Source organism: Euprymna scolopes, chromosome 1 (assembly GCF_053919585.1).
Source record: "Euprymna scolopes isolate OS-2025 chromosome 1, ASM5391958v1, whole genome shotgun sequence".
NCBI classification, from domain to species: Eukaryota; Metazoa; Mollusca; class Cephalopoda; order Sepiida; family Sepiolidae; genus Euprymna; species Euprymna scolopes.
Genome location: NC_136482.1, coordinates 3,530,276 through 3,547,017, shown reverse-complemented (window position 1 = coordinate 3,547,017; position 16,742 = coordinate 3,530,276). Strand labels below are relative to the sequence as shown.

Here is a 16,742-nt window from a genome sequence, read left to right as displayed (position 1 = left end):
CACTTTCTCAAAGTTTCATGGATTTTTATTTCCTTAAATATTTAAAAAAATTAAACTCGTTAATAATGTAATACGCTGTGTATATACATATATATATGTATACATATAAATATATATATATATATATATACATATAAATATACGTACATATATGTATATATATACAGACATACATGTATCTATACATCTATAACGTTGGTTTTTTTGGTCGCACTTACATTAATATTAAATCGTTTTCTATTTGAAACTTATAAACCTTAACGTCTTAATATACGCAGTCATAGATATGCGAGTCCAGAACGGTCTCTACTAGACTCTTATCTTTATTTTTGGTCTTAAAACTTGATATTTGATATATTATCATTTTATCATCAAATTTATCAGGACTTTAACAAAGATGTGAACATTTTCCGCATTTTGTGTTTATATACGTTCACCCAAACAATTCAGACATTTCATTCATTTTAAGAGTATCGAAATCGGAACAAATTCGTACAACCCATAGGACCAGCAGGAAGGAAGCTTCTAAACACCAAGCCAGAATTGTACCTGTTAAACCTGTACAGGTTCACTGGCACGACAGGTGCGTTTGTGAAAAATCATGTTCTCCTTTTCTTGAGGATCACAAATGGACCGTAAAACATTACTTTTGTTTCACGTATGGACTTTTATTCGGCAGTTGGCACACACACACAAACATATATATATATATATATATATATATATATATATATATATATATATATATATATATATATATATATATATATATATATCAACGTGACTCTTAAAATTTAAAACTCTTTATTTACTTGCTTTCCCACGAGGGAAATATTAGACATGAGTTCGGTTTTTATCTGGAAAAAAATCCCACTCTCTACAAAGGAGCACTATGAATTGATACAAAAAAAAATGATTCAGATAGACATCTCTACCCCCACGCGAGAAAAGAATATATATCACGTGTATCCTCGTTAAAAAGTTGGGGAAAATGCGAGTCCCCTCCACGAGAACAAAGCTAGACAGGAGGGCGGTTTTTAATGTGAATAATATCAAGCCTCTCCACTCCCACAAAAAGGGGCACTCTAGATTGGAACAAGAATAAATAATTGTCAAAGTCAAGAATAACTTCACCTTTGTTAAAAATCGAAGTTACGTTACACTTCGATCACAGAGGAGAGAAGTTATTAAACTGGCGACAAAAAAGTTGTAAGTCCGTATTTATTAACCTGTCCATGGTAGAAGGCGGCTTTTGATAGGGGGGGGGGTAAATATAGGTCGGCAAAAAGTATTTTCGTCCACTAATTAACAACATAATAGTAGACTTTGAATTAGATGTTATAAAGTAAAATTACAAATTAACAAATTAGGTACAAGGCCATCACGCGTATGGTCATCGTTCTATGTCACTTTTTCGTTAATATGCCAGAAACGAAGAAAGAAGTCTGAAGTCAAGTATTACGCTTTCAGTGTGCACTTTAACCAGAGCAGAGCAAGGATTGATGTACGCTCGTTAATGTCTTCAAAAGAATCCCTTCGAATATACGCCTAGATATAAGAAAAATGGACAGGAATTAAGAACAGGGCTCGGTGGGGGTTGTAATTGAACATCTTTCATGGAGCAATTTCATTTCGGTCATTTTCCGTTTTTTCTATTGTCTCTTTAAATTAATGTTGTATCTGATATTATTAATGCTTTCACACGTTCGATCAAAACTTGCAGTAATACAGTTGCATTTCACCCTACACCCCTCACACACACACACACACACACACACACACACACACACACACACACATATATATATATATATATATATATATATATATATATATATGTATATATATATATATATATATATATATATATATATATTAAATCCGATTAATCATTTCAAAAGCAATTCCAAAACATTATTTAACAAAGCATTATTTTTTCAGTAAATTACATTTCAAAACATTCTTTAGGATATTCTAACTTAATTCCAGCCCTAAACTTACTTAAAATAGCAGCCACTCGGACTTAGGGTTAGTGGTAAAAATGTGTTAGCACTAAAATAGAGGTTGTTTAGCATTAATTTACATGTAAAACAGATCCCTAACTCTAAATTCTAAAATAACTTTTTGAGACTTAAAGAAGTAGGATCTCATTCAATGTGCATGGGGGGGGGTCTAACGAAGGTGTTCATCTACAAATGAACTAAAAAAGAAACATCTTTATCATTACGGTCTTATATATTTAAGGTAGAGGACATGTATCAACACCGTAGTAATGGGCGATTTCAAACCTCAAATTTACCGAAACGTGTAAAACCGTAGTTTAGTGGCCTAAAATACTTCAACACAAAAACTATTGTATAAAGGCAATACATATTATTTTAACATGTTGATCTGGTTAAATATTAGTAAACGATGAACTATTTTAAGTTAAAATCTATTTAGTATTACGCTTATGATCTTGAAACACGTTTGACATGTGTACATAATTCTGAAATAATCACTAGAAAAAACAAACGGAAGATGACAATTATCTTAGCATACGTACACACACGTCTCAAACATTTTTTTTTTCAAGATTATAAACGTAAACCTAAATAGATTTTAAATCGAAATAGTTTCTTATTTACTAATATTTAATAAAACAAAAATTGATAAAACAATATCGCACTACATTCAGAAACTGCGGTTTTACTTTTTTCGGTTACTTCCGAGATTTTATTATTGCTAATTAATTACAATCTTACGTTATTATCGCTACCTTAAATATGTAAGATCGTATGATAAATATGTTTTTTAGTTGATTAATAGATTAAGCGCTCCTTAGAACCCCTTTAACACACTAAATGAGATTCTAATAAAAGGCCACTAAAATGCGGTTTTACCGCAAAATGAAATTGCTCCAGTCCAAAAAGTTCCAAAGTACCCTCGAAGGAATCTCTGTATTTCACGTCGCTTTTCATTGCCATCAGTCATTACTGTAGACATACATACACATATACGCCTACTACTACTGCTACATGCAAACGAACTAGTAGCGTTAAGTAGCCAACACATGATTACGAGAAAATACTTTTGCGGTGTTCTATTCACGGTACTCTACCTGCGGCTGGATATCATTGTCGATGGTTTCCACGGTTGTCATCTCTGTGTTGCTATTAGTAGGTTCCTCCTCATCACCAAAGATTATTCGAAAATATCGCATCATATTGGAAAATAAAGAAGGGTCGAAATGGAATTGGTCTCCCTTTGTTTTTTTTTCTTCTTTTTTTTTTTAATTCTTAGCGCACTTCTTACAAGAAGTGACTAACAGACAGCGCTACCGGCGCATTTAAAGTTTCTTTTCTTTTTTTTTTTTGTTTTGTTTTGTTTTATCCGCTTGTATTTTCTTGTGTTTTTATATATTTGTTTTTTTTTTTATTGTTTTTTTAGTTGTATGCTCGTTTAAGTTTGATTTTTCATATGAGTTTATGTATAAACCATGTTTGTTATGTGAGACATGTTCTTTTTTGCTACATCTTGTTATAGTTTTTTAATAGTATTATTAATTCCCTTCTCCCTTCTCTCTCTTTTCTTGCAATGTACTTTTCTTTCTCCTCCTTGTCCTCGTTCCTTCTGCCCTTCTTCAACGCCAATAAATACCCATCACTACTTCTTCGGAACAGTCCAGCTTTCAGCCGGCCACAGTCAGCATACTCCGATTTTTAAGCGCACTTGATTAAAATGGGAGGTCACCCACTCTCTAGCGCGCGCGTGAGCGTGCGCGCTTGCTTTCCCATCATCCCCTCTCTCTCTCTCTCTCTCTCTTTCTCTCTCTCGCCCAATTGCTCTACCTCTTCAATCTCTGCCTTTCTGCCTCTCCTCTGTCCAATCGTCTTCCTCTCTCTCTCTCTCTCTCTCTCTCTCTCTCTCTCTCTCTCTCTCTCTCTCTCTCTCTCTAACTCTGTACCTGCCACCTCCGCAACCTTTATTTATTATCGGCGGGTCGGACTACGGGTCAAGTGTCAAAGTTGAAAGTGGAAGGCAAAACGGACAGAAAAATACAGAATTAATTTAACGAGGTGGTGGATGGTAGATAAAGTACATATGCGCACACACACAATTGTATACATAAACGCACATACATAAACTTACAAAATATCTACATATATACGCACGCATCTAACTGTATTTGTGATAAACCCTACCGTATTATTCGAACATACAATTGAAAAAAAAGCCTATAATAAGATAAAAAAAATTGGTTACCGAATAAAATGTTTTTTTTTTTTTTTTTTTTTTTTTTTTTACACAGTGATCACCACTTATCAAGGCCCGGAAGCCACTCAGGGATAAGGGTTATTGTAAGTACATCACGTTAGTGAGGAGATTTTATGAAGTGTTTAATTAGGGGGGCGGCTCATTAGGAATTTGTTAACATTAGACTTGAAGACATCCAAGTTGTAGTCCGGAGGGAAGCAGGCAGATGGAACAGAGTTCCACAGGCGTGCAGTTCTAAGAAAGAAGCTTTGCTCATGAAATCCGCGTTTTGATTTAGGCACAGATATAGAGTGGGGGAAATTTTTCACAGTGGATTCAGCTAGACGGGTGTTTTTCGTGAAAGATTGGCGAGGGGGCACCAGGGATTGGAGTTCAGGCGAGCACCTGCCATGAAAATAACGATAAAACAAGGATAGGCTCGCAACGTCTCTTCTGTGGGAGAGGGGTTGCAGGGTAGAGAAAAGGGCATCCCCCACTAAACCACGAAGTCTATTTTGTACTCTGTCAAGGCATGATAGGCTGTTTTTGGCAGCTCCTGCCCAGATATGGCAACAGTATTCCATCCTTGGCCGTACTTGGCTTTTATATAGATAGAGAATTGCATCAGTAGTGAGATATCTTCTGGAGCGGTAGAAGGATCCCACCATCTTTCCTGCGACCTTGGCAACAGACTTGATGTACGTGTTCCATTTCAGATCAGGAGTAAAGGTCAAACCCAGAAGCTTGTCAAAACACGGGGCCTCACCCAGACGAGAGCCATCCATCACAATTGATGCCAGCTGGGGATCAGAACGTTGATGATGTAAGGATAGGAGTTTGGTTTTGGATGCATTAAAGGTAACTAGCCACATCTTCCCCCACTGAACCACGCGCTCGAGATCAGAGGAGAGAGAATCCGAGAGAACTTCGTCATTTACAGCCTTTGATGTGTTGCCGTAGATGGTCGTGTCATCAGCATAGATGTCAACGAATGATTTAAGTATGTGTTTAGGGAGGTCATTGATGTAGATCAGGAAGAGAGTTGGGCCCAGGATTGACCCCTGAGGGACTCCAGCATTTATATTGCAGGCCTCCGATTTTTGTCCATCTACCACTACTCTTATGAGCCTATCAGAGAGAAATGATTTAATGATTGAGAAAACATTTCCAGTTATACCGTAGCTGGAAATCTTGTGAAGTAGACCCTTATGCCATACTTTGTCAAAGGCCTTTGATATGTCGAGAGCAATTGCCCTAGAAAGGAAGCCTTTGTCAAGAGATTCACTAATCCTGTGGGATATAACCGTCAGCACATCTGTGGTAGATCTTGCAGAGCGGAAACCATATTGTGTGTCACTAAGAAGGTTATTCCTGCTGAGGTGGTTTACTATTTCTCTATTTAATATTGATTCCAGTAACTTACTCATAACACAGAGAAGACTTATTGGTCTGTATTGAGAGGGAGATGACTTATCACCTGAATTCTTAAATACAGGGCAAACTGAGGAGGTCTTCCAGGGGGTCGGAAAGCACTTCTCCTTAAGGCAGCGCTTAAATAGTTTCGTAAGTATGGGAGCAAGTTCTGGTTGAAGCTTTTTTAACACTATAATTGGGATGCCATCAGGGCCAGTTGCTTTACTGGAATCTAGGTTCTTGATTAGCTTGGCGACCTCATGCACGGATATTTGTATGTTACCTAGCTTGTTCTGTGTTATAGGAGGAAATATGGGGAGTTGATGGCCTTCGTCGCATAGGGTAGAATTAGCTGCAAAGTTCTTTGCAAATAGTTTGGCCTTGTCTGATGCTGACGAGATAACCTCTGGTCCATTGATAATGGTTGGGATAGAACGCACACTTCTGTTCAAGATCCTATTTGTTATTTGCCAAAACTGGTGGGAACCAAGCCGCTGATCAGCTACCTTGGATTTAACAGACTGGGCATATAGCTCTCTTGCATTTTTTATTACTCTTTTACAGTGGTTGCTGGCAGTCCTGAAAGCAGCTTTAGTCTCAGTGCATCTATTACGTTGGTAGTTATGGAAAAAGTGATTTCTGTGCGCGATAGCAGCAGCACATTCTGGGGAGAACCATGGCTGGCTGTTAGGTTTTTGTTGGAATTTTTTAGATGGTATGAATTGGTCTATGCCTACAATTAACCATTCGGTCAGATCTGATACTATAGAGGACACTTCCTTTTTAAACATGGAGTGCAGAGGTAAATCAGATATGAATGTACGGAAGCTATCCCAGTCAGCCATAGAGTATCGGTATACAGTACGGTGGAGGGGTACGTCTGATGGCTTCTTACATTTTGTTTTTATCTTAACTGATACGACAGAGTGGTCGGAGGATCCTAAAGGAGAATGAACGGTACATGAACATAGCTCAGGGGAAGTTGAAAGAAAAAGGTCTAAGAGTTACGTGGAATGCATTTGTACCTGTTAAACATGTAGGCATTTATCTCTCTCCATCGCGGAAAGATGTGACACAAGGTCGGAACGTGGGGATTGGAAAGCCACTGCACAAGAAGAGGTACACACTCTCACATCAGCATTCCTCGAGTCAATTAGCCAGCAACATTAACTCTAGGCGAGTTGAACCGGCTTCCCCCAAAGGAGGAAGTGTCTAGAGAGTATCAAGCTGTCTCCAGTCGCACGTATGTCCCAGTTATGGGGAGATGACGACGTTAGATTTTTTCAATTCTTGCAGGGAGGTGTCGACCTCTTCCTACATGCAGCGCCTGGTATTCTCAAATAATCATCTATCTGATACTCACCAAGCTTAACTTCGTACGTCAAAGTGATGATGCCGGGCGATTAGCAATAAATTAAATTCTTCTTAAAAAGAGAAGGTCCCAGAATTATACCTCAGTCCGAGAAATGCAAGGGCATCTCCTACTCAAAAACGACCCCAACTGTTAAACTGATTATCGAAGACGTATCTTTAACTGGTTTTATTAAGACATTTGTTCTTTAGGAAGTTGTTCCAAAAGTAACTTCTTTTATATGAATTCAATTACAATTTATTGGGACGGGGTAATCAAGCAGATTAAAATAATCGGCAACTTTGGACATGTATACATTTATGAAACAATGTACACATGTGCGCACATTAGCCTGAAGATTTCCCTTGGGGATAAAACTGTGTAGTTATAATGAACTGTAGTTGCTATGTTTAATATTTGACATTTCTTTGTAGTTCACCAAATCTTTTTACGTGTAAATCAGGGGAAAGGGATGATTAAATTTTGGGGTGCTTTTTTGGAAAAGGTACCCATAAATTTGCTGTCGTGACATAAGCAAGGATAGATTAGATAATGAGTTTGCTTATATTGTGTATATTGTTCTGTGAAGTTCGTTAACATTTGTTATCGTCAGTTTACTTATATAGGCACCGCCAAAAATGGCCGCAAAATCAAGTTGTTGTTGTTTTTTAAAACGAAATTACATTTATTAAAATCCATTATTTCTGAGTAACTTTTTTTTTCCAGAAAGATAAAACCCTGAATTTTATCATATAGAAAACAGAATAATGTAAAACTATTTCTACTATTTTTAATTAAATTTTAAATGTTAAATTTTCCCAAAAAGTTAACAATTGACATTTTTTGTCTTGCACAAAAAACGTACATAAATATTTAAAAAAAAAAAAGGTTTTTGAAATAATTAGTTTATTTATTTATTGTCTAACTAAGATTTAGGATGATTTTCTAAGAGAATATGCAAAAATATTATAATATAAGTACCTGAATTTCAAATAATTCCACTTATTCATATAGGTAACCAAATATTTCGCGTCGATCTAGTGTCTTTATCGACACTGTTTACGTTTGCGTTTGATAAGAAGAAAACTATGGAAGACCAAACAGGCCAAAAAAACTTATTTTTCAGTGACGAAAATTTCAATGTATTATTAAGCTGAGGCTGGCCAGTACCAGATGGGTGACCATTTGTATGAGTTTGGTTTTTAATGTGTATGTCTGTGGGGGCCAGGCTCCCCAAAATGGGGGGGGCAATTTAAAGCAGAATAAAAAAAATTATTTCAGCGCGTGTTGTCCACCGTAGTCGAAAGGCGGCAAACGTTTTCAAACAGGATCGAAAAAAATGATGCTATTTTTAACACAAAGGGCACAATATTTATCGAATTGTTTTTTGTGTCGATTATTCAAAGCATGCCCTGTTTAATAATGGTCATGCATTATTCGGCTCGCTAAAAAAAATTGTTAATTTATTTGTCAAAAATTTTAAAATGGCTTTTTTCGTATAAATATTAAAAAAAATTTTTTTTTGTTTTGCTTAACTTAAATTAATTATTTTACTTAACGTATTCACCGAATTTCACACTTCAAAACTCAAAAGCGGGATAATTAAACGCAATCGAAGTTCTGATATTCAGACGTCAAAATAAGGTATGCAAACAATTTTTTTTTTTTAAAATCTATAATTCTGTCCCTTACAACAACACAATATATTGTGTTCAGTTTCAGATGATTATTTTAAGCATATTTGTTCCCACTTCAAAACAAGGGGGGGTTGTAAGCAAAATATATATATATATATATAAATATCGTTTATGAAAAATAAGTACACTGTTATAAAGTTCATTCTTCTCCTAATAATCGCTGAAAATTTCGTATTGATCGGATAATAACCTGATTTTTGGTAGATTTTTAAATAGACGGTCCGTCAAAAAGTACTGGCCTGCCCCCCCCCAGTTTTGGCGGTGCCTATACTTATATATATATATATATATATATATATATATATATATATATATATATATATATATATATATATATACGAGCAAACAGTTAATAAAACATATTAAAAAACACTTTGAAAAAGAGTTAAAAACATATTTAATCTGAAAAGGAAACACTTGATTTTCTTTTTATTATATATATATATATATGTGTGTGCGTGTGTGTGTGTGTGTGCGTGTGTGTGTGTACATACATACACACATACACACATATATACGCACACACATATATATACACACATATATATACACATACGCACACACATACATATATATGCACACACACAATATATATATGTGTGTGTGTGTGTGTGTGTGTGTGTGTGTGTGTGTGTGTGTGTGTGTGTGTGTGTGTGTGTGTGTGTGTGTGTGTGTGTGTGTGTGTGTGTGTCTAAGGTAATCGTTTCAACAACGTTTAGTTTATAATACTCGGAGATAGGCATATCCTGTTAGAATAAATTCAATCTTATCGTATAATTGCGTGGGAAAAGTGTAAAATAGTTATTTACAAAAACAAATGGTCAAGTAAATAAAGGAAGGTTGCTGCGAGTAAAGAAATGACAGAATGCTAGAATATTTCTTTAAAAAAAATTCTGAAGTAAGAAAGAAAACCATATTCAACTACCAGGATAGACAATGCAAAAAAAAAAAAAAGGAGAGAAAGAATCGCAAGACACGAGTGCAAAAATTTTAAAAGAGTGTTAAATAGTTAACAAGAAGTAACACACATAATGGAAGCTATGGGTCGGGGAAAAAGAGACGAGGAGGGAAAAATTGAAGTTTAATTGTCTGCTGACTCATAGGTTTACTCCAAGTCCTTCACCATATACTTGAGAACAAAATTATACAATTTATCGCAGGTTTGGATCAGTTTTTCAGCTGTCAGTATTAGCATACCAATCTCTACCCTTACCTGGTCAATTCATCTTTTTGGTACTCGTTTTCTTGATTTTGCTTCAATATAATTCTCTTGATAAAATTTCTGTACATAGCTGAAGTCTAATCATCATGAAATATATTCAAACCACATGAATCTATTCTTTTTGTCTGCAGTTCTTCATTGCGCAATATTCCCCAAATCATAATTCTTAACCCTTTGTGGCCTGGTTAAACAAATTCGTTCGGTCGTAAATAAATGTATAGAACAGCATAAATAAATTGGGAATTGATTAAAACACTCTGTTACGTATTAGTTCAGTATTTGGGTAGATGCCAAATGCCTTCAGATTGCAACTATCCATTGCTTACATTCAGTATTCTGCCATCTGTCTCAGGGAATGTAGGATTTCATTCGTTGTCATAAACACACTTTTTTCAAGCACTATGATAATAAGGTAAATTTATGAAATCCAAAAATACTCACTGGTAATTTAAATATTAAACTTCATAATTTTTCCAGTTTTGAGACAATCATAGTATAATTGCCCTTTTAAACAAACTAAAATTAACAATGAATTGTTTTTTTAATCATCCATATCATAATTCAAGTCATAAAGGGTTAAACATTTAATTTCAAAACCACGGATATACTCTAGTATGCTCTGATAGTATAATCCATGTTTTCCTTTCAAATAAAGTCTTAACTTTAAAAGTGTAGAAACGACCTTCTCGCTCCATATATTTGCTTATAAACATCCATATGAAGAATTTACCATTCTAATTCGTTTGCTAATAACAGATGGGGACCTTGAAACTATTTAGGCAAGACAAGAAGATAGTAGTAAAGAATAAAAGGATTTTGCATTAATTTAAGTTATTCGACAACCTATTTCTCACGAGAGGTTTCAAACTGAGAAGGAGAAAGTTTCCATTTATCACAGACAACAGCGTAATGAATATTAGTAGAGCGAGAGCGCTCAATGCTATGCGCCAGGGTTGATGGCAGACATTCGAAGCTGCATGTGATAATTATGAAAGAAAATGAGAAAGGGGGGGAAGGTATGATGTAGTAAAAAAAATGAGACGTGTGCAATTACTGAAAAATAAGAAAAAATTGAAAATAAAATGAAAGAAAAAGGAATCTAAAAGCAAAATTTAGAAAATAAAAAAATGAAAGAAAAATGTAACACGAAGAGTATGTCTTTCTCAATTTCTTTCTCATGATTTGATAATATTTGCAATGTTACAGATAATACTGGATTTTTTTTTAATGCCAAACGGTTTTATTAGTAGATTATTATTGTTGATGATGATGTTAATTTCCACGATGATAATGCTATAGTTGTTGTTGTTGTTGTTGTTGTTGTTGTGGTTGTGGTTGTGGTTGTTGTTGGTGTTGTTGTTGTTGTTGATGCTGCTGCTTCTGCTGCTGCTGCTGCTGCTGATGATGATGATGATGATGATTTTTTTTTTTAAATTACATTTTAACCCAAAACAAGGCACAGTGCCACTTTGATGTAGGGGGCTATAATCAGGGATATTAGTTACAGGGATCAGCAAGATGTCTGTCTGTTCACATTACACTTGAACTTCCGCATGTCAGTACAGTTGGGGAAGCAGGAACCCGTAAGAGAATTCCAAAGTGTAGCAGTTCTGGGAAAGAAACTATTAGAGTATAAGGCTTTCTTAATTATAGAGATTTATACTGTGTGTGGAAGGGGTGGAATTTTGCTGATGTCGGGTTTGTCGATGGTATGTACGTCGAGGGGGTACAATGGTCTTGTAGTTCATTGGATTATCCACGATTAAAATACTTGTAAAACAGGCAGCGGAATGCAACATTTCGTCGATGGGGCAGAGGTTGAAGCTTAGATGACATTTCAGGACCTTTGGCGGCTCTCTTTTGAACTTAGTCTGGGAATCAGAGACTAATAGCAGATGCACCAGCCCGAACAATATTCCTCCATACAGGAGCGAGTGGTGGCCTTGTAGAGATACAGCATACTTTCAGGCGTAATAACTTTCTAGCACGGTAGAGAAAGCCCACCTTTCTCGCAGCAGACGCGGCAATGCTCTCGATGTATCTGTTCCAACTCATGTCCCTTGTGAACGTTAAGCCGAGGAGTTTGAACAAAGTACTTTCAGGTAAGTATCTTAAGCCAAAGCTATTAGTGAATCAGAAGGTCTCTTGTAATTATTAAAGGAAACGAGCTTAGTTTGGGAGCATTGAACGATACTATCCATTTTTGTCCTCATTCCACTACAGACTGGAGATCTTCCTCTAGGGGTTTCTGCCATTGCCTTAGATATGTGTTTATTCGTTTTCCCCTCGTGCCTCTTATAGAGCGGGGTGTCGTCAGTAAATACACCCATCTCAGAGATAATCTTATCAGGGAGGTAATGTATGAATATCAGGAATAATAAAGGCCAAACGGTCGACTCCTGAGGCATTTATAGTATATTGTTTAGACGTATGAACATCGAGAACAACCTGGATTCTTCTCTTATTTAAGAAGGATTTATTTATTTTAAGGATTCGTTAGGTAATACCATAGGACTTATTTATTTATTTATTTATTTATTTTTGAGAAGACTACCGTGCCATAACCTGTCACAAGCCTTAGATATATCTAGGCATACTGATCTTCCCCCTGCCCTATCCAGTGGGTGGTATATACGTTCAGAGATTACGGTTAGAATGTATGCAGTAGAACAGGCTTGCCTACATCTATATTGATGGTCGGACAGAAGTTTAGCAGCGGTAAGGTGGTGGACTAGAGCTTGATTAATTGTGGACTCAAATATTTTGGTGAACAGAGGGAGAGAGAGAGAGAGAGAGAGAGAGGGGGGGCTAATGGAGCGATAATTTAATGGTTCAGTTCTTTCGCCAAAAATCTTGTAAACTCATACCACAGAAGCAGTTTCCCAGCAGTCAGGAAAGCATGATTCGTTAAGGCATTTGTTATGGAATTTGGAGAGAACCGGAGTAACCTTCACGGAGCATTTTTTCAATAGTATAGCCGGGATGATGATGCTAATGATGATGCTTATGTTGATGCTTGTGTCGATGCTGATGTTTATAACGTTACTATTAATGATGCTGTTTAATTGTTGTTTTGTTGTTGTTGTTGTTGTTGTTGATGATGATGATGATGATGATGATGATGATGATACTATTTTTATAGCTTATGATTCTATTTTTGATAATGTTGTTGATGATAGGGTAACTATTGTTGAACATTGTGTTTATTTTGATGTTATTGTTGATGATGATGATGCTGTTGATGATGTTGGTGATAATATTGTTAGATTATTAATCGTAGATTCACTGGATAAAAACTGAAAGTGATCAGCGAATGAGATAACCCGCGGATATGACGTCATGAAAAATGATTAGATTGAAAAATCAGATTGTTGCTGAAACTCGAAAAGATAATTTTAAAATCGACAAAATAATGCAGCCGCACGGGAACCACAACACTATATATTTGCCTATCTATCAGTATATTTATATATCTATCTCTATTAATAAGGAAGTTAGGAAAAAGGCAGTTTCTCTTCGTCATAACGAAATGTAAATTGTATTGTTCATACTTAATATTTCTCTCTAAATAAATCTCCATTTCCAATCTCTGTCTTATATCTTTTAATTCTTATAGCATAATAAAGAACTTATATGCGCAACCACAGATGCGAGTCCTAGCCACACATGACGACACGACCACGGGCAGAAAGAAACGAAGAACGAAGAAACTACACGATGAAGAGAAACACCTCACAACTATGCACCTCAAGACTATATTCGACGTAAAGAAAGACAACAGAAATGTTGTTGATCATAATATTGTTGTTGATCATAATATTGTTGTTGATCATAATATTGTTGTTGATCTGACGTACTTGTTGAAGACGATATTGTTGATGTGACGTATTATATTTTAATTTTTTCCCACTTTGTCAGAAACAAGAGTCATGCAATGTGATGATCTAGCGACAAAATATGTTCAGCAAGAAAGTGAACAAATGTCTACTCCGTTTTTTAAAATTGTTTTATTACATTTTCACCCCAAACAAGGCACATTGCCACTTTGGTGTAGGGGGCTACTATCAGGGGCAACAACTACTGGGGTACTATGTAGGGATTTGGGCAGCAAGATGTCGGTCCACGTTGCACTTGAACTTCTGCACGTCAGTACAGTTGGGGAAGCAGGGACCTGGAATAGAATTACAAAGTCTAGCGGTTCTAGGGAAGAAACTACTGGAGTAGAAAGATCTTTTTACATCTAGGGATCTCTACAGTGTGGGGGTGGGATTTTGCAGCCTGTCGGATCTGTCGAGGGTGTTCACGTCGTGGGGCACAAGTGCTTGCAGTTCGTCAGAGCATTCACCATTAAAATACTTGTAGAACAGGCAGAGGGATGCAAAGTTTCGTCGATGGGACAGAGGCTGAAGCTTAGATGACAGTTCAGGGCCTATTATCATTACTAATATTGTTATTGATAATATTGCTGTTATTGATAATATTGTTGTTATTGATAAACTTGTTGTGTATAATGTTGTTACTATTGATAAACTTGTTGTTGATAATGTTGCTGTTGTTGATGATAATGATGTTGTTGTTGTCGATAATGGTGTTGTTGTTGATAATGTTGTTATTGATACTATTGTTTTGGTTGATAATAATTTTATTGTTATTGTTGATAAAATTGTTGTTGATAATGTTGCCGTTGTTGATAATGTTGTTTTTGATAATGTTGCTGTTGTTGATAATTGTGTTGTTGTTGTTTTTGATAATGTTGTTGTTGATAATGGAGTTGTTGTTGATGATGATAATGTTGTTGTTGATAATAATGCTGCTGTTGATAATAGAGTTGTTGTTGATAATGAAAATGTTGTTTTTGGTGGTGGTGATAATGCTGTTGTTGTACTTGGTAATAATGTTGTTGTTGTTGTTGTTTATAATGTTGTTGCATCACCGGAAAATATTTACTAAAAATAAGATCATCATCATAGGGTTTAACTCCATCGTTGCGCAGTGCCCGAGGCATCCCTTAGGTCCACATCGGAGCATGCCTCACTTAGGATGTGTGTGATGTATGCATGCTAGCGTCACACCGACACCGAGCATACTGTAATAGCCCTAGTTGTGCAAGTTGTCTTGCGTTTTTTGCAACCTTCGCTCGTTGAGTGTTATCCACTCTTTCAGCTGCTGGGGGGGGTCTTCTTTCCGTACCGAAAGAACCTCATTGTTTTCGACTGATTGATTCATTCCACCAACGCAGCTGGAAAGTCGCGAATGTTGTTCATCTGAGGTCTGACGGTGGCAAAGCTCTTGTGATGTGGTAGTAACTGCGGCACATCTAAGGTGTACATGTATAGGATGGTGATTGTCGTTGCTTGTCATACTCTATCTGGTTAAAGGATGATTTCTAATCTTATCTCCTCAGGTGATATGTAGCATCATTTGACTAGATCATACTTAAGATGGAATGAACATACTTCAAGATCGAGCCATGGTCTGAGTAGGCTAAGATGCCATTTGTTTCAGGACAATTAGCAATCATTCTCGTGGCGTTCCTGTTTATCTTTCGACAGACCGATTGCTGTACTATACTCATCTTGGCAAAAAAAAAAAAAAAAAGATTATGCCTGCATTCCTATGAAAAAATTCATTTTGATCGAAAAAACGACTTTTGATAAGTTATAGCATTTGAAATTAAATGATTCATTTTTGCTTGCATCAATATTTTTGTTGTTTATTCTGTTCTTTTTATTAGTAGCAATCCCATTTTACCCCATGGTTAGGATGGTGGTTAATAGACTGGATTGTTTGGGTTCATTTTCGGTTAAGTTACACCAAAGATTTAAATCTGCTACTGAATAACGCGTTATAAAATAAAAACCAACCGTAAGTGATTGTGTATATGTTTGTGCATGCGTGTGTGTGTATGTTTGTGTGTGTGTGTGTGTGTGTGTGTGTGTGTGTGTGTGTGTGTGTGTGTGTGTGTGTTTGTTTGTCGCCTATGATTTTCGGGTGTTGTGGTTTTATAAAATACTAGCATTTGGGTAGTGATGAATGACAGTTTTAAAAATGGCGTTAATCGATTTTGATATTCCCGTTTTGTTACGGTTTAACCTTGGCGCATGTATGCGCTCTATCAAGTGCCGCTCAATTTGATAATGTTATACTTGTTGGATTTTCATTTTCGAACACTTACCTTCATTTTTGTGGGAGTGTCTTCGAAGTAAATTTTGTGTGTATTTAGATTTAAATCTACAATATTTATTGCCTTCATAAATTCATATCTGGTTAACACTAATCTACATTTTTTCTGATGGTACTTACCTGAAGGTCATGACTACTTCGTCTCGTATTTTTTGTGTGTCACAAGTTTTATTTTCAAGTTTAACCTTCTATAACAAGATTATTTTTTTGTTCTATGAGTTGTTTCTTTATATTAGTTTTTTTTTTTTTTCATACATTACTTTGTAGTTTATTTTCGTCATTCCTTTCTTTATTATATATTTCGTAATTTCTTTCTTTTGGGTGTTCTTCCCATCGACATTTCTTTCTTTTCAAACTTTTTGTACATAAATTCCTCATGTCTCTGATTTGAAATATTTACACATATATATATTCCAAGCAACAAAGAGTTTTAAAGATTAATTTTTCTTTGTCATATTGATCATCTATATAATATATTTTTGATATAATCAATAAAAGATTAGTATATTTTTAATTTATAAAATTAGAAAATCACTAGCAAATTCAAAGATTATTTATATCAGAGAGTATCTTGTTCTATAAAATCCCAAGTCGCCCATGCATAAAGTATTGTTGTCACATCTGAGATAGTGCGTCCAAT

At 35.7% G+C, this 16,742-nt stretch overlaps 1 protein-coding gene across 17 annotated transcripts in view; it reads right to left on the bottom strand.

Annotated features, from left to right (window-relative positions):
• Positions 1 to 16,742, bottom strand: part of LOC145252591 (ninjurin-1-like) — a 346,393-nt gene that overhangs the window by 162,774 nt on the left and 166,877 nt on the right. The window contains exon 1 of one of the 17 annotated variants that reach the window (XM_080113149.1): positions 3,101 to 4,207. The exons of 13 other annotated variants lie outside the window; for them this stretch is intronic. In XM_080113149.1, coding sequence (XP_079969275.1) covers positions 3,101 to 3,205 — 105 coding nt within the window. In that variant the 5' untranslated portion in view covers positions 3,206 to 4,207. Of the gene's footprint in view, positions 1 to 3,100; positions 4,208 to 16,742 lie in introns of those variants that run through there. 3 more of the 17 variants (XM_080112694.1, XM_080112953.1, XM_080113912.1) reach the window with 3 other exon arrangements.